This window comes from Taudactylus pleione, unplaced genomic scaffold, assembly GCF_031769625.1.
Source record: "Taudactylus pleione unplaced genomic scaffold, aTauple2 ptg000273l, whole genome shotgun sequence".
Taxonomy (NCBI): Eukaryota; Metazoa; Chordata; class Amphibia; order Anura; family Myobatrachidae; genus Taudactylus; species Taudactylus pleione.
The window spans coordinates 1,555,997-1,582,979 of record NW_028284675.1 but is presented as its reverse complement, the minus strand read 5'-3'; the positions used below and the strand labels follow the sequence as shown (position 1 = coordinate 1,582,979).

General features: G+C 43.7%; 1 protein-coding gene across 2 annotated transcripts in view; it reads left to right on the top strand.

The window, feature by feature from the left end:
* The window catches only part of DNAH6 (dynein axonemal heavy chain 6), a 342,820-nt gene that overhangs the window by 143,629 nt on the left and 172,208 nt on the right, over positions 1–26,983 (top strand). For both annotated transcript variants that reach the window (XM_088481442.1, XM_088481443.1), the window contains exons 37-43: positions 848–1,069; positions 7,350–7,497; positions 8,159–8,316; positions 10,148–10,279; positions 14,733–14,904; positions 22,582–22,728; positions 23,847–23,920. In XM_088481442.1, the coding sequence (XP_088337568.1) occupies positions 848–1,069; positions 7,350–7,497; positions 8,159–8,316; positions 10,148–10,279; positions 14,733–14,904; positions 22,582–22,728; positions 23,847–23,920 (1,053 nt within the window). The remainder of the gene's footprint in view (positions 1–847; positions 1,070–7,349; positions 7,498–8,158; positions 8,317–10,147; positions 10,280–14,732; positions 14,905–22,581; positions 22,729–23,846; positions 23,921–26,983) is intronic.

The window sequence follows — 26,983 nt, the reverse complement described above, 5'->3', positions numbered from 1 at the left end:
TTTTTTTATACAATTTGCGTCAAGGGGGTGTACAAAGGGTACAGGGTGGTTTCCGCACCTCTGCACCCCAAAACCCCAATTCTGCACTTTTTTCTGCCGGGTATTGATAGGAAAAACTTTTTCGCCTATGACATTGCATTGCATTTTCGCACTGGCGAAAAACGCTGAAATTGAATACGGGGAAAAATGAAATCGGTGAAAATGACATCATCGGCTTTTTGCTACAAATTGAATACGGCCCTTAGTGGTATATACAGTATACTAAGGCGAGAGTTTTTAGAAGTGGAGATGTTGCCCATAGCAACCAATCAGATTCCATCTACTATCTTCTAGAAAGTGCTAGTTAAATGTTAAGTAGAATTTGGTTGGTTGCCATGGGCAACATCTCCACTTCTAAAAACTCTCACCTTAGTAAATTTACCCCTCAGAGTCTTATGCATTTCTAGTGTATTTCCATTTGCAACTAAAGAGATGTAATTGGGCTGTAATGTGGTGTTCTCGCAAAGTTCAGAAAGAGAGAGAGTGCATTGACGTAACTCTGCGATACAAACGGTTGGACGTAAGAATTAATATGCTTATTTCCAGGCATATAATTTGCATCAAACTATAGGATGGTGCAATTACACAATGATATGGCCAATGAATATCAAACCAAGTGCAAGATGATTACAGCTTTGCATATGGACGAAGACACGATTTATTTCCATAAATACAGGAACGACTACTTACGATTTGCGTTTAACTCAGCTTCAGGCCCATTGTGTTTGTTCTTTAATTTTCTTATGTTATTACTTATACCATAGTAAAGGATAACCAAAAGACAATATAATTCTTACCTTTTCCCCAGCTTCCTACCTCTGGTGACCTATGGAGTGTGTATATGGATTATGACACCAAACGTCTGGATCCGTGGGAGCGTATAATCCCCTCTTTCAAGTACAGCAGCAATGTGCCATTTTTTGAAATGCTGGTTCCTACAACTGATACGGTGCGCTATGGATATCTAATGGAAAAGCTGCTAGCTGTAAGGCACTCAGTGCTTTTTACTGGCATCACAGGTGTTGGCAAGGTGAGAGGATTTGGAAACATTTGGGTTAAATGTATTACTCTACACAGAGCCATAACTAGACAGTTTAGCTCCCTGGGCAAGAGAACTGTGGAAGTTTCCTTTTATTATATAGAGTGCCTTTGGACCGTCAGGATTTATGGAATCCGTGTGACATAGCAGTTTCTAGATAAAATTACGTTCTTCTTTAATGTGTGGAGTTAATCTGTCTTTTATAGACCTTGACACTTGTTAGTTATGTAATACACTATGGGCGCCACCCTTGTTTGTTTTTGCTTTTTTTTAGAAAAGAGAGCGATTTTTTTAATTGTGCATAATTTATTTTAAGTCAGAATCCCCAAATATAGGAGCGAGACAGAGGGGCTACTCCAATACTTACGGCACTTGAAGAAATATAGCATTCCCCATATGTACTGTATATGTAATAATTTTTCGAAGAAGTATTTTAAGTCGAACTCCGGCGCACACACAGTATCTGCCCAATCCCGCTCACCGAAATCCTGCCCAATCAGGTGATACAGTAATATGAAATAATAATAGGAAAGGGGGATCAAAGGCGATACATACAAATAATTCCAAATAAATGGATGTTCACAAACCAAAAAAGGTCCAAAGTTCAAAGGAAATGTCCAAAAGATCAAATGTAGATGGTACCTTTGTCTCTTCTTAGAAATACTCCGTAACAGGAGGGATGAATACGTGGGGAAATAAAAAAGAAAAGAAAAAAGGCACACAATGTGAAGTACTGACAAATCGATTAATATAGCCCCCTTTTTTTTGTGTTGATCGTGGAAATGGTGTTTGTATAGTTCCCAAGAGAGAAAGTGAAAGGGACTTGCCACCAATATCTTCCAAAATTTTAGCGTACCAATGACTCACACAAATTGTACGGCAACAGAACACATCAAGGTTTCTTTGGAAGGAAATCACCTTTAAATGGTCACATAAAATAAATCATATGAGGCGTACCCCAAACTCACATCTCCAGTGGTTGGGATCCACACATCAAGGTTTCTTTATACTTAGAGAGGATCTTATCACACACGAAGATTTAAAAAAACCAACAACATTTTATTGCACAAAAATTTAAAATTAAAAATATAAGTTCAAAATGTCTTTATAACACCATTTCCACGATCAACACAAAAAAAAGGGGGATATACAGTCAGGTGCATAAATATTGGGACACTGACAGAATTTTCATATTTTGGCCTCTATTCACCACCACAATGGTTTTGAAATGAATCAAACAAGATGTGCTTTAACTGCAGACTTTCAGATTTAATTTGAGGGTAATTACATCCAAATCAGGTGAATGGTGTAGGAATTACAACGGTTTCTATATGTGCCTCCCACTTTTTAAGGGGCCAAAAGTAATGGGACTATCAACTCAAAAGCTATTTCATGGACAGGTGTGGGCTATTCCCTCATTATTTCATTATCAATTAAGCAGGTAAACGGTCTGGAGTTGATTCTAGGTGTGACATTTGCATTTGGAATCAGTTGCTGTCGACTCTCAATATGAGATCCAAAGAGCTGTCATCAGTGAAGCAAGCCATCATTAGGCTGAAAAATTAAAACAAACCCATCAGAGAGATTGGAAAAACCTTATGTGTGGCCAAGTCAACTGTTTAGAACATTCTTAAAAAGAAAGAAAGCACCGGAGAGCTCAGCAACACCAAAAGACCCGGAAGACGACGGAAAACAACTGTGGTGGATGGCAGAAGAATTATTTCCCTGGTGAAGAAAAACCCCTTCACAACAGTTGGCCAAATCAAGAACACTCTCCAGGAGGTAGGTGTATATGTGTCAAAGTCAACAATCAAGAGAAGACTTCACAAGATTGAATATAGAGGGTTCACAACAAGATGTAAACCATTGGTGAGCCTCAAAAACAGGAAGACCAGATTAGAGTTTGCCAACAACATTTAAAAAAGCCATTACAGTTCTGGAACAACATCCTATGGACAGATGAGACAAAGATCAACTTGTACCAGAGTGATGGGAAGAGAAGAGAAGGAAAGGAACTGCTCATGATCCAAAACATACCACCTCATCAGTGAAGCATGGTGGTGGTAGTGTCATGGCGTGGGCATGTATGGCTGCCAATGGAACTGGTTCCCTTGTATTTATTGATGATGTGACTGCTGACAAAAGCAGCAGAATGAATTCTGAAGTGTTTCGGGCAATATTATATGCTCATATTCAGTCAAATACTTCAGAACTCATTGGACGGCGCTTCACAGTGCAGATGGACAATGACCCGAAGCGTATTGCAAAGGCAACCAAAGAGTTTTTTAAGGCTAAAAAGTGGAATGTTATGCAATGGCCAAGTCAATCCCCTGACCTGAATCCGATTGAGCATGCATTTCACTTGATGAAGACAAAACTGAAGGGAAAATGCCTCAAGAACAAGCAGGAACTGAAGACATTTGCAGTAGAGGCCTGGCAGAGCATCACCAGGGATGACACCCAACGTCTGGTGATGTCTATGCGTTCCAGACTTCAGGCTGTAATTGCCTGCAAAGGATTTGCAACAAAGTATTAAAAAGTGAAAGTTAGATTTAGGATTGTTTAGTTTGTCCCATTACTTTTGGCCCCTTAAAAAGTGGGAGGCACATATAGAAACCGTTGTAATTCCTACACCGTTCGCCTGATTTGGATGTAATTACTCTCAAATGAAATCTGAAAGTCTGAAGTTAAAGCACATCTTGTTTGTTTCATTTCAAAGCCATTGTGATGGTGAATAGAGGCCAAAATATGAAAATTCTGTCAATGTCCCAATATTTATGCACCTGACTGTATTAATCGATTTGTCAGTACTTCACATTGTGTGCCTTTTTTCTTTTCTTTTTTATTTCCCACGTATTCATCCCTCCTGTTACGGAGTATTTCTAAGAAGAGACAAAGGTACCATCTACATTTGATATTTTGGACATTTCCTTTGAACTTTGGACCTTTTTTGGTTTGTGAACATCCATTTATTTGGAATTATTTGTATGTATCGCCTTTGATCCCCCTTTCCTATTATTATGTAATCATTTTTGCCTCGTCCACCCTCCTCCTCTTCTTTATCTCTTTTCTTACCTGCTCCTCCATTTCTTCCTCTATTCTTCTACTTCTGGTGAACTTCCTCTGTCTTTTCTTTTTTTCTCTGCCTCTAGTCTGGGGCTTGTTTCCAGCTGGGTAGGGTGGCACTCCTCTCTGTCTTCAGTTCCTCTTTTACTGTATTGAGGAATTAGACGTCATAATGACATTTGTCACTTAGACACTCATTACTAGTGGCCGCAGCACAGTTACAGTTTACACCATGACAAGAAGAGGAGTGCAGGGGACAGCCAGGTGTGCCACTCGCAGAGGTGCAGAGAGGAAGGGAGCGTGCCCAGCCGGACCCACCCATTCACTTCTTGCCTGCCATCGGCAGCAGCCTCCCTCTCCAGCCCAGCACCTGCTGCGCAACACTCAGCCATCGATGGCTAATCCATCAATGGTTTTCTACCAATTGTTTAAAACCATGGCCAATTGTTGATACAGCCTTCGGTGACCATCACTACACCTGGTTGAGGGACACTATTTGTTTTTTTAGAAGTTTTTGTAGGGGGTTTGGCCATACTTACACTATTTGGCCATGCCGCTCCAGTGATTGGAGGCTGATGCGGGAAGAAACACTATGGGCTGGGGGCAAGCAGCGGCCGTGCCGCACCAGGGCGTTGTGCCGTGGACAACGGCACCAGCTGCACTACCCTCAATATGGCCCTGGTTCTACACTTCATTTATTTTACAACCTAAAACAATTAAAATATGTTTCACCCTCTTGTATGCAGCTTCAATAATACAGTAAGTGCAACGTCAAATTAGTTTAACCTGCATTTAACAGTACTAAAGTCTGCAGCTTCCATTGAAGTGTGATAAAACTACCAGGAGTGGGTCTGAAGGAGGTTGGGTAAGTACTATCATACTAAGGGGCCCATTTATCAATTTTCACATACTCAATGCGCTCTGGGCGCTATAATAGCGTTCATGATCGCATTGCAGTATGCGATCATACCAACCCAGATGTATTAAGGAGCACATGCTGGGACAGGGACTCTGAAAGGAGCCTGTCCCTGTGATGTGCTGGGAGTGAAGTGACCGCGTCAGTGGTCTCCTATTGACTTCTGTGCTGGGACATCTGTGCATGTGTCATCTACAGACCGCGCATGTGCGGTAGCCATTGCCAGGGAGGGCTCCTCTGGAAGCCTCTCCTGGCTATTTTTGAGATGTGTAGCCCATAGGCTACAGTGACACAGTCGGAAATGGAGGGACAGCAGCTAATGCAATCGCAGCTGCGATCTCGCTACTGTACAAAAATATGCAAATTTTACAGACGCTGGGATATGTATTAAGACTCCCACCGGGGCCATTGCAAATCCAAGCAACTGCAAACACATACGCAGTCACCATCACAGATCATTCAATAATCGACCATCTGAGTAGTCCTATGGTCGTGCAGAATGGCTGCCTGAACTGAGACGTCAGGACCACTTTACCTGCGGTAACCACCCCAAAAGGTCCCTGACTGTCAATCACTTTGCAAAGAAATCCTCACTGTGAGCGGCATCTCTAAGGTACCTTGGCATATTGGCGGAGTGATAAATCACTGAACTGCGTAATTGCGGGATTGCATACATATCTAAATCAGGCACTATGTTCTTGAAAGTTGGGTACACATTAGACAATGTCTACCCAGCACAACATCATTAGCGATGGACCCAGAGGGGGTATCGGCATCGACAAGTGCATACACACTTGCTATTGCCAGCAGCGACAGAGCAAAGGTGTGGAAGTAGCGGGGGCCATGCTTTATTCGGCAGCATGGCATCGCTAGTGACATCCTTAGATCTTTCTTCATGTACGAAAGATCTGAGTATGTGATGGACAACCTGCAGGAGTGCGCGTCGGCATCATGATAGTGTGTACACCCTACTCGACTTGAACGATTTGCCATTCCGATGCTTTGGAATTGGCCAAATTGCTCAAGATATCGTCTAGTGTGTCAATGTTTGTTTTTTAGTTATGTTGAGTAATAACAAAAAAATCTGCATTGTAAAATATATTTCTACAATATCGCTGAGGCAATAAAATATCATTATCTTATCTCAATAGTTTGTTCAACAGCTTAAATTTTTTTTTACTTTTAAAGAACAGGCAAAGTTTGCAAAGTGTGTTGTTGACATAAACTATATAAACTCCCTGGCTAACCCTACACTGCTAGTAGAAAATCCCAGTAGATCCATTAACTCTAACATCTGGTATATGGCTGTATATAGAAACTAGGAGATTGTTCATATTTGGCCGACAATTCATCTAGCTAAAAGAAGGAAGGAGTTGTATAACGAGCTTGGATAGACCCCAAGCCACATCAAGAGACTCTCCAGCATGACCTCATTCACTCAGTACAAAGCTGTCTGCTCCCGGACTTCACACTTTTGCAGCAATCTCTGTTGAATTAATCGATGGGAAAAGTGTTTCTAAAAATATCAATTCATAATTGATAAAATATCAGTTAAATAAATAACCATAATTGGGCGATGCCGAGCAGGGCCCTCTTACCTTCATGTATGTCTGTTAATACTGTGTTCTATATAAATACATTGACATTTTTTACTGGGTGGTAGGGATTATGTTGGAAGGTCAGTATCACATATGTCACAATAAGGTCCATTGTTCTCAGGCAGCCATATAAATGTACTGTCAATCTATACAATGATCTACCTGCCAAAGTATCGCCAAAGTATTGCAGAATCTTGGGGAGCTGTGCTTATATTCCTGGAGATTAGACAGAGTTGTCTACTCTCCCGGCTCCCATCCACTTCTTTATTGGAGTGGACTGGGCCATGATGACGTAATTCTCTGTGAATCATAGGACAGTCCCATAAAGTTGCCTACTATATATTATGTATGTTCACACAAACAGACACTAAGCTTTCATAAGTAGGGCCATCTCTACCCAATGCCTCATGTCTGCTCCACCTTCATCAACCTAGCATATATCTGTTCTGTTCTCATTTGGGGGCTTCTGAATATTGTGGTAGAATAGCTAAGGATGCCAGAAGCCATTCTGGGAAAGCCCCACCCACTTTTGGCCTTGCATTGCAAATATTTATAATAATACATTCTTATTATCTGTTGTTGTTGTTATCTGTTTTTATGGTTATTTATGGACATTTGGTACTTTATTCTTGGTTCTATTTAACAATTCCTCACATCCCCTTATTTTTTTACATTTGTTTTGTAACTTCAGTCTGTCGTAGCTCGAGGATTGCTGAACAGAATACAAGAAGAAGCAGGATATGTGCCTGTCTATATAAACTTCTCTGCACAGACGTCCTCTGCTAGGACACAGGAAATAATAGAGTCAAAGCTGGAAAAGAAGAGAAAAACCATTCTTGGTAAATTAACTTTACAGAGAGAAACAAATCCTTATAACTACTACTATACCTTTATTTAAAATAATTTTCATTTTACATTTGGCTAGGAGTGATTATTCATTTCTTTTTGTATTCTTTCACTTAGAAGGCCACAAAGTAATGTAATTGTATTTGTTCAACAGTAGCTTTACTGTATGTGCTTAAGTGAACTTAGTCAGTGCCGTACCTGTAATGTATACACCATGACTAGACTATAGGTTTATACATATTTGGACACTAGATGGCACTATAGGGCAAGTTTTACTTACATTTTTAGATCAGCATACAAAATTTTTCTGCGTTAGAAACCAAGAGTTTTTGCTATATTTTATATTGGCCCAATTCTAGTGTTTCTCATTTCTTTTATTTTATTAAGGTTATGTAAATAAATGTAAATAAATGTAATATCAATAAACTAGTGAATGCATCTCATTCATATTTGGACAATAAAGTCTACTAAATTCACTATATAGTCCAGAGAATATCAGCCGACAGAAATATGCTAGAACCACACTAGGCAAAATACTGTACAGTATAGTATGACGGAAAGGAATATACAAGCATTAAACCTTTGTCTATTAAGCATATACTGTATAATCCACCTGATTTACGTTTGTTCTGTTTCGTTGTACCTCACACACAGGTGCTCCTGCTAACAAACGAGTCATCATATTTGTGGATGATTTAAATATGCCCAAACTAGATCGCTATGGCTCTCAGCCCCCCATTGAGTTACTACGCCAGTATCAAGATTTCAAAGGATTTTATGACAGAGAAAAAATGTATTGGAAAGAAATCCAGGTATTTTACAATAGATTTTAGGCATTTATGTTGTATCATTTATATAGTGCCACACATTCATGTTAAGAATATGCCATTTCACAATACTGGGCGCTATTTAGAGTTGCATGCAAGTCTTTTGCGGATAGAACTTACAATTTTTCCCATTGTGCATGTGTCTGAGACGAACATATGTAACTATGTGCAACTATGGCGAGTCCTGCGCATCTCAGACGAATGTACATTTGTAGCTGAATCGGTGTAACAGAGCGGCAACTTGGTGTTCACACATAGGCTGAGGGTTTCAGCGCCAATTCATCTATGCACATTTAGTTTAATTCTTAGATCAGAAATAGACAATACGTACATAATGTGAAGAGATGTTTTGGTATTTTGTTACTGTTTGATACCTCACACAGAACATCACAGTACTAAGGGGCAGCAACGTTACAGCTGCAATATTCAGCAATATGTATAACCAAATAATTACTGTGACAATTCAACCTACTCCTATCAACAGTGATCTCCCCAATATGGTCTGATACAGGGATAACAAAAGCTGATAGAACTATTTGTACCCAATAATTACTCTTCAGAGGTCTACTGTATTTACTAAGCAGTGTTAGGAGAAGTGAAAAGTGAAGAGTGAAAAGTGATAAGGTGCCAGCCAATCAGCTCCTAACTGCCATCTCACAGGCTGTGTTTGAAAAATGACAGTTGGGAGCTGATTGGCTGGCACCTTATCACTTTTCACTCTTCACTTCTTCTAACACTGCTTAGTAAATAAACCCCATAGATAACTATCAGATGCAGAGGAGGTGACACATCATTTCCCCACCACCATTAATTTGCAGTCATTAAGTTGTGATGGGGGACATGGTACACAGCTTTCTTTTTAATAACTGTATACGTTGTACTCACCTGCACTATATATTATTATAATACTGTATATTTGCTGGTTGCTCTTCTTTCTATAATTTTATAAATTTAATAAAGTGATATTTTATCAATTATATGCATAGATAATATAGGAGATTTTGTGTGCACCCCAAGTACCTATCTGTTTTTCTCTCTATTTAACTGGCTGTATTAACGCTATACTTGCGACTGGCATTCTTGAGCACGTGCACTAAATACGAATACTGAAGTTCCCACCTGAGCACTATGACGCCGATCTCCGTGTGACCATTAGCCCCCCGAGTTCAGAGGTCAGCAGGGGGGCTGGTGATCAGTCCCTTCTGAGATGCTCTGCTGCACTCTACATGAGGGGGGAGTGGGTAATGCCACTGCAGATCTATTGCCACCGAGAGGTTGGTTGCCGTAATACCACTGAGGGAGTGGTATTGTCATTATCTAATGCCTCTGGTGGTTAACTATTGCCAATGTGGGTGGCGAAATGCTACAATGAGGACTTATTGACATGGGTGATGCCCATATTATAATCTGTCAATGGATATATTTTAAAGAAGGAACACTAATGTACACTAAAGTGTTTTGTTTATTTACACATACTGTAAGTTTTTTTTGTATAGCTGAAATGAAAAAAGTTTTTAACAACAATGTTTTCTTATCCGCATCACTAGCCCATGATGACTTATAATGAACCTTCCATTGTTTTTATATTCTTAAAATATATTTTTATGTATATTCCCTGTTTCTGGCCAATTGATTCCACAGCTTGAAACACTCTCATGCAGAACGGTTATTGTGCTAAGGAAATAGAGCTATTTTGTGTTTCCATCTTGGGATCTATTCTGTTATGTGTATCATTACATGGTTTTGGCTCTATACTTCTGCCTCTCACTGTCCTATTTGACACAAATTGTGCATGATGTTATTTCTTCTCCCTCAGGATGTAACTATTGCAGCTGCTTGTGCTCCTCCAGGTGGGGGTCGGAATCCAGTAACGCCGCGCTTTATAAGACACTTCAGCATGCTGTGCCTGCCAACACCCTCTGAGCACAGCCTTAAACAGATTTTTCAGGTCAGTGACTTTTTCAACACAACCAGAAAAAAAAATGACATCAAGTTCGTTTACTCGGAGATGCTTCAATAAGATTACATTTACTTTCTAAAGGAGAAAGCATTTTATCCTAGGCTGAAATTTAGCAGCTCAAAGTATAATTGGTAGAAGAGGCGTAAAGGGACATTTGTGAATTATCGGCCATGCACATTTATTTAGGTAGTTTTTTATATTGTACTTTTAGGAACGGCCCTGAAAAGTAATTCTGCTTACGCATAATCACACACTTTGCTAGAAACACACATGGAGGAAGAATACAACTATGGAGACCTGCTTTGTACCACTTTAGAATGACTGGCTTCATTAATTTCAACTTTTTTTTCTCCTTACATAGTGCATGTTTAAGCCTCAGTTATGGGAAAGGGAATGAGTAGACATCAGAACTTTATTGGTTCTGTGTTTATTACTTGTGTCTGTGCTTATAATTGCACCTGGATGGAATAAAAGATGCCACTTTGAAATTAATGGATGTCTTCAGATTAGCAGCATACTAATAATAATTATGCTGGGAGTAAGTGCCCCTGCTGCCAACTGTTAAGCAAAGAATCCCCTGGCAAATGTGCCCACTTCAACAAAATTCTTGATTTCTTATGTGAGAACAAATAGATGCATATGAGTTTACCCAGTATGTGTTTAGCTAGAAATGCACCAATGATTCCTATCAGCAGATTCAGACTTGTGCAACCTCTGCTACCTAGACGTGCACATTTTTGCGTGTTCATTAATTATTCTTTATGAGTATATTATTTCCATCTTACAGAACTGAGAGTATTGATACATGGGGCTTCTTAACTTCTGGGTTGCGTATCAAAATATGGATTCCCGAAATAAAATGGGGACCAATGACCATGATAATCCTTTTGCCATAATTATTGTTTATATCAATATTTTTACAAGAGCTAATTCCTTATATGCCATTTCCTAATAGTGATACTAAATATAAAAAAAAAATGCTTTTATGACACCCTCCATGACTTGTTACAAAAGCTGCTACAGCTGTGGGGCTCTCCTCACACAGAAGCCTTGCGGGAATGCACCGTTTCTCATCACCGACGATGTCCTCAGCTTTGGCTGGACATTAATGCAAGAATGGAAGTGGGAAGATGGATAAGCAATTCACTCTTTCAGCCATTTAAGCTCACATCTGCACAGCTGTGGAATGGAAGATATGATAGCTTCAATAAAGTTCTGTATAACAACAATGACCATGGATTATGGCCCTGATTCAGACCCGCTCGCTGCAGCAGGCAGCTCGCAGGGTCTTTGGGCATTTTTATTTATTTATTTTCTCCAGGCCGCTCGCAAAGCTGTGGGTGTCCACCCACAGCTTGTGCGTGCGGGCTGGAGACCGTCGCGATTATCGCAACCATTGGGCTGGAGACGAGATCCTGGGGTAGGGTCTCGGCTGCCGCAAGCCCAAGTGGACTCCCTACTCTAATAGAGCAGGAAGTCCACTACTGACATCACTAGTGATGTCAGTAGGTCCTCCCACAAATGCCAGGCGTTCCTAAGGGAACCGCCTGCGTTTGTGCAGCCACCCCCCCTACCCGCCTACAAATCGGGGTGAGCTGTCACTCACCGTCGACAGCCGCCCCGTCTTGTAGCGAGCCCCGGAGCGACTAAAGCTCAGTCGCTCGTCAGTTCTCACGCATGCGCAGTCCCCAAACATCGAGCCGTTTGCGAGCGGCTCTGAATTAGGCCCTATGTGCAAAATAAAAATTCCACATTAAATAAAAGTGGTACTAAGGACTGATTGATTGTTTGCTAGATGGGCGTCAAATATATAGAATTGCTGGCTTGTCAGTTTCACTCATTGCAGCTAATTGGGAAAAGAGATGTGTTTTTCTACCCATATTTACCTGGAACCAGATGGTCAATTTTGAGTAACTCATTGTTTATATCTACACATTTTATCATTAATAGCCAGACAGATGGAGCAGCAAGCATTCTGTTTCTGGGTCTGTAACTGCAGATGTCATATCTATTGTAGCATCATAAATTTAGTTCTGGGGGTGAAGCAAAAATTATTTATGTGCCAAACAAGTAATTAATATAATGCAAATTTTGCAAGTTTTTTGTGTAACTTTTTGTCATTTATGGGCATTTTTCTTTTTAATTTAGTTGCTCGTAAGTAACACAGTGGACAGAAGCTGTTGCTGCTAATATTAAAGGAAAGCACAATAAAGACTTATGGCCAGATGCTGAGTTGGGTGTATACTCACATCATGGGCTCATCCTATCATTATTTCAACAAGTCCTAGGGGTAAATTAATAGCCTGCAAGATGAAGGCATCAGGTAGAGCCTGCCGAGTTTGGACTATGTTTAAAGTGGCAATCATTTAAGAGGCAAATTGGTTTTGCATCTGGCAGACTTGCCGGGAACTCATTGATGCCTGACCCCCTAGTCTGTTTAACACAGGGCAAAAAAATTGCCCATCCCCCAGAAGAAAACAGCTCCATGATGAAAGGTCTAAGGCTCTTCCCAAGCACCCTAGCGGAGTTTAGGCAATAAACTGATTAATTACTGTCACAACCTGAGTTTCTTGGCATGGTGGTCGACGGGTGATACCTGTGAGGTCACTATGGCGGGGGGCGTCTGGCAGTGGCACTGGTGTTTGGCGAGGGGCATTGGCTGGGCGTGGTTCTGTGCGAGCATGTTGTCACTTTGGGCTGGTGAGGACTGGTGGTGCTTCTGTTCCGCTTCAGCATGGGCGCCGCCATCTTGCCTCCGGTCATGTGACCTAATCTCCCAATCCTGGTTTGTCACATGCTCTCTCTGGCCAGTCACGGCACAACACTTGGTATTTAGGGAGGTTCAGAGCCTCACTTCATTGTCAGTGCAACGTGTTTCTCAGCTTAGCTGAGAGAGAGTTCCCTGTGCTCACCACCTGTTCCTGTGAAACGCTACCTGCCTGCTTGTCTGCTCCAACCCCGCTGGACTACCCTGCATCCTCCATTACCTTCCCCTTGCCTGAGTACCTGAGTCTGCTGTTCACCCTGCACCTTGCCTCCACTGACACTCTGTTGGATAATCCTTCCTAAGTCTGCATTCTTCATTTCAACCACTACTTTCTCCCATTACTTCACCACTGCTCCCAAGTGCACTTAGTGCTATATCTGGACTTTAGTTTTTTGTCATATTCATGTCTATCAAACCACTCATTAAAAGTTCCACATTTTCATTTAAACCTGCTTCAGTGTCTGCTCCTATCACCACCCCGGGCCCACAACAAAACCAGAACCTCACAATTACGGATCGCAACTGTGATTGCAATAGCGATTACGCACGCAGTCTCACTGCGATAGTATGCTAATACATTGCGATCGCTATGCCACCGCAGCACAACATAAGGACGCCCACTTTACCTTACACACATCCGTAATGTTTAGCAAGACTGCAAAACCATTGGTAACATGGAGTACCATCGCAGCCTCATGCACACTTGCACAAGCTCTGACCTTACTCAGAAATTGCTAACTTCATTGCACGCTATGAGCACTCAAGCTGTGTACGACATCACAGTGGATAATTTAAGCACACTGGCACTCCTGCATTTCCCCGACCACCCCCCTGTCACCACCCACAAATGGCACTTCCTGTCAACCACTCTCGATGGGTCTGCGTGGTCACTCCCGATCGCAGTGGCCAGTTCACGCACGCGCACTGCGATGCATACGCATGTGAGGTACGCAACAATCGCCTGATTGCGTGCGTAATCGCAATTGCGATCGGTAATGAATCAGGCCCAGAGCTTAAAAACTGATAATATTTTTTATTTTTGCTGTTGCACTACAGGTCTCAGCAATGTTTGTGTATGCCGGTGCTTGTAGAACTATAAGTGATAGGATACTGTACTTATCACTGCCACAGCGAACACCTTTAAAAATACCTTTACGCAAAATACACACATCCTCGTTCACCTCTTTATTACTCACTTAAATCCTCTTCTTTCTTCCATCTTGGCAATTCTTTGGGGAAAAAAAAAAAGAAACACGAGGAGCTATAATAATATGCTCCTTGCAGCAACGTAACTGACAGTTTGTAATATATACAAAAGCAGCCTCACTGGTCAGAGTGGTAAATCTGCCCTGTATTGGTCAGTAGTGGTGAGACCCCCACATGGGTCCTGATCACTAACGCAATGAGCTACATTGTATCCATGAAGTTCATTGGTTAAATGTAGCAAGGAAAAGCATTGATACAATGTAGCTCATTGTTAAACCCATGTTGGGTCTCACCACTACTGACCAACACAGAGCAACTTTCGCACTCATATTTTTACCGTTTAATTTTTTTTATATCAAAATACATCTTGGAAATTATCCTATTTTTTCGAAGAAAATAATAGTAACTCTATCATTTCTGTGTTCCACATAACAAAATGTAGTAACTGTATATTCTTACTTTATGTAGGCAATCCTGAATGGCTTTTTGACAGAGTTTCCTCAGGCAGTAAAGCAGAGTGCAACAAATATTGTGGATGCTGCAGTGGAAATTTACCATCGAATGAGTATTGATCTTCTCCCAACTCCAGCAAAATCCCATTATGTATTTAATTTACGTGACTTGTCAAAATGTGTTCAAGGTACATTATTTCTTACCTTTAAATATGTAAATGTTGTTAAAATAAGCATGAATTATAAATACAGATATGTCCTTGCTCAGCTAGCCTCAATACGCCATGCAGCGCGATATGCCTGGAGTGAGTGAGTCGCCAGGTCTTGTGCAACTCTGCTAGCAACAGGCGTATTTTTCTGACGAAAATGCATCTAACTCGCAATGTGATGCGACTAGAACGCACCAGGAGACTGTGCTGATTCATTTAATATGCAACACTGGGCCTGATTCAGACCCACTCGCGAGCGGCTGTACGCTCGCAAGTGGGTCGATGGTCTGCACTGAGCATGCGCACGACGGAGGGAGCTCCGTCGTGCGCATGCGCCAGACACGACGAGCGAAGGACTTTCCTTCGCTCGTTGTGTCCGATCAAAGGGGGCGTGCTGTCAATGTTGATTGACAGCACGCCCCCTTTGGTGGGCGTGCCGGGGGCGTGCCTCCCTAACGGGGGCGTTCCCACGGGAACGCCTCCCGTCAGAAGCCGGCCCACTGACATCACTAGTGATGTCAGTGGGAGTGATTTTGGCTCTGATAGAGCCAAAATCACTCCGGAGCTTGCGGTTGAAAACCTCAACCGCAGGCTCCGGCTCGCAATTTCGATGGTCGCGATGGTCACGACCATCGCGGCCATCAAAATGCACGCTCGTATAGCCTGTGGGTGGTGACCCACAGCTATACGAGCGTCCAGGAGGACGCTCCATGAAAAAGGAGCCCGGCCCTCATGCAGAGCGTGCGCTCTGCTCAGAGCGTACGGCTCTGAATGAGGGCCACTGTCTGTTGCATATTCAATTATATCTGTGTGCGACTGAGGGGTCTATTTACTAAGCAGTGTTAGGAGACAAAGTGAAATGAGATAAGGTACCAGCCAATCCGCTCCTAACTGCCATGTCACAGGCTGTGTTTGAAACATGAAAGTTGGGAGCTAATTGGCTGGCACCTTATCTCCTTTCACTTTGTCTCCTAACACTGCTTCGTAAACAGACCCATAGTCTTGTAGAGAAATAACTAAAAAGTATGATGCGCAAAACCTGCTGCCCCTGGTCTAACACAAAAATGGAGACTCACCCATCTCCAATAGATGCAATACAACAAACAAAATTATTGTGTCACCAAGTGGCGCTGGATAAACAAATGAAAAAACACAAAGCAAGGAGTATAAATACTGTACTTAGGGCCTGACTCAGATGATGGTTGCCCAGTGCGCATGCGCACGACGGAGCCGGCTCCGGAGCCGGATAGCGGCTCCGGAGCCGGATAGCGACGGGCACTCCGTCGCTCCGAGTCTCGTACCAAAGGGGGCGTGCTGTCGATGTTGAGTGCCAGCACGCCCCCTTTGGTGGATGGGCCGAGGGCGTGGCTGCCCAGACGGAGGCGTTCCTATGGGAACGCCTACCGTCTGGGGCCGGCCCCACTGACATCACAAGTGATGTCAGTGGGAGTGCTTTCGGCTCAGTTAGAGCCGAAAGCACTCTGGGGCTTGCGGCAACGAGACCCTACCACAAGACCATAGCGACCATCTTCCTGGCCGCTCGCTATAGCTGTGGGTGGTCACCCACAGCTATGCGAATGGCCAGGGGGCCGCTCTGAAAAACAAGAAGGACGGCCCTGATTCATAGCCCTGATTCATAGCGAGCGCTCTGTCAGAGCGTCCGGCTCTGAATCAGGGCCTTAATCCTTATCATGGGTGGAAAATCCTGGCATACATCACTTTGTATGTAGAATTCTCAGGGTCTCCAAGAGTTGTCCGTATGGTACATGAAATAAATGTAAATACAGGAAAAAACTGTCTTAATGGTCTAATGTGATATTACTGCTAATGTCTATATGAAAGAGAATGGCGTACTTCTTGTCAGATGGTCAGATATATTAAATGCGTACCCCAACTCACATTCAAATATGTGGTTATAATCCCAAAGAGGTTTCTTTGTTCTTCCCACCCAATTAATGTTCAAAACTGGTCTCTTATATAAATACACACTTATTGTAGGAAGGGTAGAATGGTGCATACCTACTCACGTGGATTAGGTGATTAGGGTTTAATGTTTTAAACTTGTAGATCATTTTCATTTCCTCCCTAGCAATGGCCCTTATGTTATCATTAGATCGTATAGACCCTAGGGCCATTGCTAGGTAGGAAATGAAAATGATCTACAAGTTTAAAACATTAACCCCTGGTGGTCTGAACCAAGATTTTGAGGTTAAATGGTTCTTGTAATAGTTTTTTTTTTTATTAGGTTTTAAATATGTAGTCTCACTCCAGGGCTTGCGGCAGCGAGACCCTACCGCAGGGTCTCCGTCGCAAGCCCGATGGTCGCGATGGTCAAGACCATCGCGACCATCATCATGGACGCTCGCTATAGCTGTGGGTGGTAACCCACAGCTATGTGAGCGTCCATGAGGATGCTCCAAAAAAAGGTAGGAGGGCCCTGAATCAGAGCGAGCGCTCTGGTCAGAGCGTTCAGCTCTGAATCAGGCCCTGAGCCCCGTGGCTGCGGACTTAGATGGCAGCAGGGAGAGCCCGGCAACGAGTGCCGGGCACTGCTTGTGCTGCAGAGTGCAGGAGACCGGGAGTGTAACCCCCGCTGCCACCAGCACTGGTATAGGGCACAGAAAAAGCACACATTTAAAATAAATATAAATGTACAGTATTTAAAATGGTATGTGCAGCATTGAGCCAGAACAGCGGGTCCTGGGCTACAGTGCTGCAGGGTGCAAAGCCTGATGATGTGCACAGGTATGAATTGTAAATGTACTTAAAAATGTATGTTTAAAGTGTATAATTTAAGGAAAAATACAATTACCTTTGGTCTTTGGAAGCCCAGGGGCATCCAGAGCTCTCTGTGGGCTGCTGGGTCCCCCAGCCTCTCCCCTAAGGGAATTAAATGCCCTCCTGGAAGGTCTCATGCTTGGAAATGGCATGAGAAGGTAGAGGGAAAGCTGGCTAAGGCAGCCAGCTAACCGTTTTAGGTAGCTCCAAAAAAGCTTCCACTCCGTAGCCAGGAAACCGTGCCCGGGGACCCTACTTGCCCACCTCTGGAGCTCAGATTCAGGCAGATATAGCAGGCTTGGTCCCTTAGCAGATTCCTGGAAGTCTGCTTTGGCGGGAAAGCTTTGTACCTTCCAGACGAGCCGGAACCGTGGGTGTGCCGAGCTCTGTGAGCGGGCTCGGACACCGAGGAGTGACCACTCCCCACCGGCTGTAGTGGACAATGTTAAACGTGCATGTGGCCAGCACATGCACAGGTCATGCACTTAAGGAGATTGGTTGGAAACCACAGGGTGGGCTTACCCCCTGTGGTGATGTGTATTGGAGTGGCATAAAAGAAGGCTTTGTGCCTGGTAAAATTGTACAACCCTGTTTATCCTTGTGGAGAAGAACTGCTGATTTATAAGATTTCTGTATGCTAATGTACCCCTTCATTCGGAAGGTTGAGTCTTTTTTAAGACTTTGAGCAATAAACATCTTACCTGACTTCAATTGCATCTCAATCCTGCGACCAACAGAATTGCGCCAAACGCTATTCTGTTCTCCGGCTGTTCTGGGTAAGAGCTCCACGTCTCCAAGTTCAAGCCCTCTGCCAGCTACCGTGCAGACCTGGTCCATTGCGAGGGATCAGGAGGAATCAGCCGACACCAATCAGGGGGTGTGGCCTCAGCTAGTCAAATGCATATGCAGCAGAAGCGGTTCCAGGTGCCGAGGTAAGAGCCTGGATATTCGAAAGCGGTTCCAAGTGCCGATAGGAGGAGCTCGGTGGTGGCAGCATCGTTACACGCCCACAGTGCAGTGGGCGGAGTAAGTGACAGTAAGTGGGGATCGAAACCCCAACCTTATATAGCTTAGTATCCTAAAACCAAATATCTTGATTTTTTGAGTTGTATATAAATTATAATTTCCATATGGTTCTAGAATGTGATACCACTATACAGAGTCGTAACTAGACTCTTTGGTGCCCTGAACCAGAAAGACCATTGGTGCGCCCCCCCCCCAATTTTTCAAATAGAGACATAAAATGCGCACCCAAAAAAGGGATGTGGCCTCATGGGGAAGGGGCATGACAAATCTGATTTGTCCCATACGTTGACGAAGGGGCACCGATCTTGTTGTATCACTGTTATCCAGCTATCACTGCTAAATACAGTGTGAATCCAATAGCTGCGGTGATGATACACAATAATTATGCAGTATAACTCGCCAGCTCTATATGTAGGAGAACGCTGGTGAAGCTGCACCTGCAGCAGCTTTTGACTGTCAGAACAGCCATGTAGAAGCCTGGAGCCGGCGGTGTAGCTCACCGAATGAAGGTATAGAAAGAGTGCTGCTTTCAGTATATATGCAGCAAATATCAACGGGGGGAGTTGGCCAGGGTGGTGATAAGGGTGGCCAGACGATGCCGGTGATAAAAGAAAAGAAAGCTACAAGTGAGAATGATTATAAATTGAAAATTGACAGGCCTGAGTAGTGCCCTCTGCCCTGTGGTGCCCTGTGCGTTACGAGCAGCATTTTAGCAGCAATCCTGGCCGCAGAGTGCCACACCAGGCACCCTGGTAGTCCGATGCAGGGATAGTGGGGCAGCTACAGTGCCGCCCCCTGGTTCCTACGCCCTGGACTATGGCACCACTTTAACAGCCCCCCTTTTGGCCGTGTTCATGTGATTGTGTTAGTGAGTACAGAGCTTGTTTCAAGGGTAGCGTTATATGAGATTGGGAATTCAGACAAGCAGGAAGCCAAATTGAGACTTTGTGGAACTGCGACATAGGTGTGGGGAATGGGTGGTGCTGGTGTAGTAAGCCACTTAGCTTTTTCCTCACGCACTCACCTTCAGGCCGCTGAGATGATGTAGATGGTCCTGGAACACAATCAGGACCACTTTCTGCAAATAGAAAGATGGTAGTTCCATTTATACAGTGTTAAGACGGGCTGGGTGTGATATGTCGACAGTGATGAAATGTCGACATATTGACCCTGGTGGCCCAGCAGTGACTTACCTGCTCAAGGCGGCTGCAGAGGCTTCAGGGGCATCTCCTGGGACCCATCGGTCATGTGGCTTCCATTCAGTCAGACCTCAAAGTGAACATCTCAGTCCTTGCACATTTGGATTTCTGTACACCAGGGAAAGGCTTTGTAGTGGCATTTGCACAAAGTCGCAGACAAGACTCCGGCAAAAGAAATAGACACAACTGTGTACAATTCGGAATCAGGCCCACTATATCATAATAACAACAGGATATATAATGTAGAGAGAGGGAGAATTGCTGAGAAAATGCAAACAATACAATGAATAAATAGAAATAGAAATACAGTCTACCTTAAGTGGGGGCTTGACCAATAATAACTTATTAAAGGGTGACAGTCAGTGGCATATCTATAATGGGTGCCGGGGGTGCAGCGCACATGGGTCCTGGGGAACCCACACCGCACACCCTGCACTTCTTAAATACTTACCTCTCCATACTCCCGCTTCAGCAGCAGCAGCAACAACGCTGCTGAAATTATAAAACAAATGGCGTCACAGCTATTTTTACAACGATTTTCACATGCGCAGTAGAAAAATTGCTTGCTCATGCGGCCAGAGAGGAGGGGGCCCTGACAGACGGAGATCTGGTGAGAGTGCTGGCCTGAACACTCGCAGGTGGTGTGCTTAATAAACAGCCATCATCTCCTACCAAGGGTCAGTCTACCTATCACCTGGGGTTGTCAGATCTAATACCTCTGTCACACACACAAACACACACGCACCAGAAATTTAAGGCCTAGCACAGCCTTATATAAATTATCATGGTCTAGTGCCATAAATATTTCAGTGGGGCCTAGGACCTGAAAATTAAAAGACAAGCCCATAGGCCTAGTGCCTGAATTTTCTGGGGCCCTGGGCCTAATGCCTGATTATTAAACAGGGAAATACACTGGTAATCCAAAGAGTAGTAAATCAAGGTGCCTTACCCCATTAGCCAACCTTGGTAGGCACAAGAGGGGCACCCAGTTGACCTTTTTAGCATGGGTACCTCCACTGTGCCAGCCCTTCTCCACAGCGGACAGCGTCACTCCATTGCTGGGCCTAGACAGTATACAAGACGCAGTCATTACCTGGGCAGCAGAGGACCAGAATTAAGTCTTTTGCAAGAGTCCTCTGCTAGCACCAAGGCTTCCATGCTGCCTCTTCTTCTTGAGCCTTCCGCCACTGAACTGTTCGGGCCAGCGACTTTTTTTTTCATGGGGTCTTCTGTCCTTGAGCTTGGCACTTCTCTTCTATCCAGCTGGTATTCTCTTTCTGGCTTTTTCTCTCCTTTCTTCGGGAGGGCTTCTCTCATCTCTCTCAGCCTATGTTCTGATCGCTCCCTGCTCGTGCAGACTAATAAAATCTGGAGTGAGGGGATGGAACTATGATGCGGTGAGCTTTGATTCCCTTGTTTTACGGCTGGCTCATATATGACGACACGCCAAGAACAGTGATTGCCTCGCGGACGGCACCAATTTTGCAAAACTGCACGCTCATTGGCGGAGCTTAAATCTTTACAGCATTACTTACTGCCACTGCCTTCTCCAGCAGCAAAGACTGGACCTCCGGCAGTGACCAGGTAAGTCAGCCTCCTCTTCTCTGGCTCCTCTTCAGAATCCAGCATTTGGTGCAGCTTCATGATCCCAACGCTGTTCGGATCTGAGTATCCTGGTACAAAATAATCATGGTCCAAAGCATGACTATAATGGTTTCAATTAAACCTCCCTATAAAACAAGTTAATTTGTACAACATAAAGGTGCTTATCCACTACGTGATATTAATGGATGACTGAACGATAACGATATCGTTATCGTGCCCTGATCGGGCAGCAAAATGTCAGCATCGACCAGCGATGCGCATTCACGCTGGGCGTTGCCGGCATTGACCATCGCCCGAACATGCTGGTCAATCTGCCGATAACGACAGATTGACCATGTTCGGGGATGACGTAGGGTGCTTATACTGAACGACTAATCGTTCAGTGTAGGCACTCAGGAGATGGGGAACGACGATACGATTACGATGACGTAATCGTACTGTCGTGTACCCATCTGCTGGTGGACGTGCGGCTTAACTGTGAAGAGATTTTTGTCATTTTGTATGTTCACAGTTGCAAGCTTATATCATTTAAACTTAGAATACCAAGTACAGACACTGTAAACCAATTGCTTGCCTGAAGTTTCTGAATCTGTTCTACATTACCCACTTATTTCCACACCCATTAATAATATTTAAATGTAAATACTATAGTTAGCATATTCATCTTAAATTATGAGTCAGTGGCACTTGATTTATACAGGGAAGCATTCAAATGGATTGGATGTTTGCCTCCAAGCTACAAATAGATTTTACTGGCTGCAGTGTTAAACCCTAGCTGTTAACAGCTTTTTTTTCTTTATAAAAGGGGTCTTTATGTTACTATACCAGAATCACAGCTGCACAGATCACACAAATAAAACATTTCTGTGTGTCTTCCTATTAAAATACTAAACATACAGTATTCCTTCTGCAGTATTTGTGACTTGCTTGGTAATAGACTTTGATCTATTGATCTTATGTTTTTTAAAGATTTTTTTTGCTTCACACTTTAAAATGACTTCAAAGCATATAGATGATTAACTAACATCCCCATGTATATGTTTTATAGGTATACTTCAATGTGATCCAGGATCTGTACGAGATCAGGCTCAGATTTTCAGACTGTTTTGTCATGAATGTCAAAGAGTCTTTCATGATCGTCTTATTAACAGTGAGGACAAGCAGTATTTCAATGCAATGCTGTCTGAGATGGCCAGTGAGTACCACTTCCACATGACCAGTATACCACAAGTAGTTACATGATGTATACCAGTCTGCTATATTGCAACTAGCAAATCTACACTATAAGATAATAGTAATCTCATTTTTTGTTTTTGGTAATGGATGTTTTAGACACTGAAAATGAAAAAATCTAAAATACTTCCATATACTAAGGGCTTGATTCAGTAAGGAACACTATTGCCAATGCAACTGCGATAGTATGCTAATCCATTGCGATCGCCATGCTGTCGCAGCATTACATAAGGACGCCCACTTTACCTTACACACATCTGTAATGTTAGCAAGACTGGGAAACCATCGGTAACATCGAGTACCATCGCAGCCTCACGCACACTTGCACAAGGTCAGACCTTACTCAGAAATTGCTAACTTCAGCGCACGGTATGAATCCTCAGGCAGCGTATGGCATCGCAGTGGATAATTTATGCATGCCCCTGTAACGGCAACCACCCCCAACGGCACTTCCTGTCAATCACTCTGCAATGGGTCTGTGTAGCCACTGCGACCGCAGTCCCGATCGCAGTGGCCGGTTCGTGCACACGTGCACTGCGATGCATAAACAACAATCGCCCGATTGCGTGCGTATTACCAGTTGCGTTCCAAGCTGAATCAGGCCCTAAGTCAGTTGACCAGACAACTAAATGAAGCCAGTGTTCTGGGTTTACCTCTGACACTGCCATGGTAGCAGCCAGTTTTGTTTACGATGTACTCGTGCTGACTCAAATTGTGCAGCATTGGAAATGCATGTGTTATGGAGATCCATCAGGACTAGCAGAACAAGCAGTTGGGTGATTACCTCACTCTGACAATATGTGTAGTCAGTGACTTTCGGCACTAATTTATCCCAAATGTCTGTCCATAATCATTGCATATTTGAGTGACCATTGGCGCCAGACATCTGGATCTACCTGTATACAGGCATATGGGTATTATGTCCTGAGTAAAGACAGATAAGAACTATTTTTATATGTTAGTTATCATATCTGCAGATGCATGTCCAATTAACCACCTATCTATATAAATCTATTATTTATTTATCTGTCTTTCTTGATTTTATTACTAATGTATTTATTTGCTTTTTATTATTTGCAGGTAAACATTTTGGTGTTCAGATTGATCCAGAAAACTTTGTTACAAAGCCAATTATTTTTGGTGACTTCATTAAGGTAAAGACATTTTGCTCTCATTAATGTAGTGACCACATACATTTACCAGCGAGATGCACAGTAAGTACATTACAAGAAAACATCTATGCCAGGCTGTTCCTAAGACTCAGTACATGTGCCGTTACAGAGCCCCCACAAGTAATTGGATCACATGGCTTGAATGTCAGCTATGACAAGCTATTAATCATATATGTCTAGCTAAACTGGAATTTCCCAGCAATTATTTTTTCAGATATAACAGGAAATTACCTTTTATTGATGTCCTGAGATTAAAAACCGTGTCAGGGGGGGAGATTTATCAAAGCTTGGAAAGAGATAAAATGGAGAGAGATAAAGTAACAACCAATTAGCTTCTGTAATTCTCTAGCACAGCCTGTACATTTACAGTTATGCTGGGTACACAATGACCAACATATCGGCCGACGTATCGTGTGTGCGTTGGCCAGTGTGTACAGATGTTGGGCCAAGTGTAATAGGGTGAGAGTTTAGAAAATGTGATAGTTTAGCAGTAATCTCTCACATTGGTCGAGTTTTATCTTCAAAATGGGAAAACATCTGGATGAGAGTTTAAATCTTGAGAGTTTTTCCAGTCTAAAAACATGCGCGTTTGCATGTTCTCGGACTCTATTACTTTGGCCAAGTTTAAAAAGTGTGAGAGTTTACTGCTAAACTCTCACATTTTCTAAACTCTCACCCTATTACATTTGGCCCGATATGTCTGTGAAAGTATTTGTTCACAGACATATCGCGTCGGCTGTGCAGCACAGCCAATGGCAGATATGGAATCAGTGGCAGCCAGCAGAGGTGGAAATCCCGATCGTCCATTAAGTTATGTATAACCTAATTCCCCCCCTAACCCTCCTTTAGGGGTGCCTAACCCTAACCTCCCCCCCAAGTGCCTAACCCTAACTCTTCCTCTTAAGTGCCTAAATCTAACCCCCCCTTCCCTGCAGCCTAACCCTAACTCTCCCGGGGGGTGTCTAACCCTAACCTCCCCGCAGGGGTGCCTAACCCTAACTCCCCCCCCCTTCCCCTAGCCTAAACCTAATCTCCCTGGGGGGGGTGTCTAACTCCAAGTCCCCCCCGCGCGGCTGTCCGCGCCCGGCGCCCAGCTTACCTTCGATCAGTAAGCCGGGTGTCAGGGCCCGGCGTAGGTTTAATGACAGACGTTGAAATTTCGACGCCTGCCATTTGTACTTTGCCGGGATTAGACAGTCGGGAAGCCGGCGGTTGGCATTGCGACCGTCAGCTTCCCGGCAGATATATTTGCACATCATGCTGTATGTATGGGCGGTCACAGGCCACCGGGGAGGCGGGTACGAAGCAACCCCTGGCCAACGGGACCCCCGGCCCCCTGGCAGTGATGGTTGTCCAGTGTGTATGAACAACCTTCGATCTGCAGATATATCTTTCAGGTGTGTACCCAGCTTTAAGAGCTGATTAGTTGGTACTTTATCTCTCTCCAAAAGTGTATACATTTCCCCCAAAGAGAGCACAACACATTTAGAAATGACTGGATAAAATACTTTCACAGACAATATTATATTTTATCTTCAAATAATAATTAAATTATTTAATGGTAAATAAATGCACTAAATAGTGGTAGAAAATATACATAACATCTAATCCATATACCAATTTAGTTAAGCAAAAGCACATCACAGTATAAATCTCTCTCTCTCTCTTCCTACACCTCTCTCTCTTTCTACACTAGTTCCATTGTGCTTTATTTACAGACTCAGGGCTTGATACAGCAAGGAATACAGTTGCGTATACGCACGTAATCGGTCGAGTAATTTGCTCTGCGCATGCGTATGCATCGCAGTGCGTGAACTAGCAATTGCGATGGGACCTGCGTCTGCAGAGGCTACGTAGACCCGGAGCAGAGTGATTGACAGGAAGTGCCGTTTGTGGGTGGTGACAGGGGGTGGACGGGCGAACGCAGACGTGCCAGTGCGTTTCAACGCCATTACTTGGGCATGTATAAATAAGCCACTGCGTTACCTGACGCCTCCTGAGGTCTCACAGCGTGCACAGAAGTTAGCAAGTCGTGAGTGAGATCTGGGCTTCCTTAACTGTGTGCATGGGTCCGATGTTACTGAATGTTATAGATTGTTTCGCTATGTTGCCCTATTATACGGATGTGAGTAGGGAGAAGTGGGCGTCCCTATGTCAGGCTGTGTATGCAATATGAATGCAAACATTTAAATAACACCGCTGATATTAGCAATACAGTTGCGTGTGTATAAGCAGAATAGTGTTCCTTGCTGAATCGGGTCCTTAGTCACATATCATATTAATAAGTGCAGTCTTGAGGTTCAAATAGAAAAATAATAGCGCTCAAAGGCCCTCATTCAGAGCCGTACGCTCTGAGCAGAGCGCACGCTCTGAATGAGGGCCGGGCTCCAGTTTCATGGAGCGTCCTCCTGGACGCTCGTATAGCTGTGGGTCACCACCCACAGGCTATACGAGCGTGCATTGTGATGGTCGCGATGGTCGAGACCATCGCGACCATCGAATTTGCGAGCCGGAGCCTGCGGTTGAGGTTTTCGACCGCAAGCTCCGGAGTGATTTTGGCTCTATCAGAGCCAAAATCACTCCCACTGACATCACTAGTGATGTCAGTGGGCCGGCTTCTGACGGGAGGCGTCCCCGTGGGAACGCCCCCGTCAGGGAGGCACGCCCCCGGCACGCCCACCAAAGGGGGCGTGCTGTCAATCAACATTGACAGCACGCCCCCTTTGATCGGACACAACGAGCGAAGGACTTTCCTTCGCTCGTCGCGTCTGGCGCATGCGCACGACGGAGCTCCCTCCGTCGTGTGCATGCTCAGTCCATAACATCGACCCACTTGCGAGCGGACAGCCGCTCGCGAGTGGGTCTGAATCAGGCCCAAAGTACACACATAAGCATATAGCTGATTAAATCACAATTTAATAACAAGTATGATCAATGCACAAGAAAAAAAACCACATATAATTGTATGGATGCACTATGTCAGTGTAGTGACAAGGAATTCAGAGTAAAAATTGTATAATGGAAGCACTGTATCAATGCAATAGC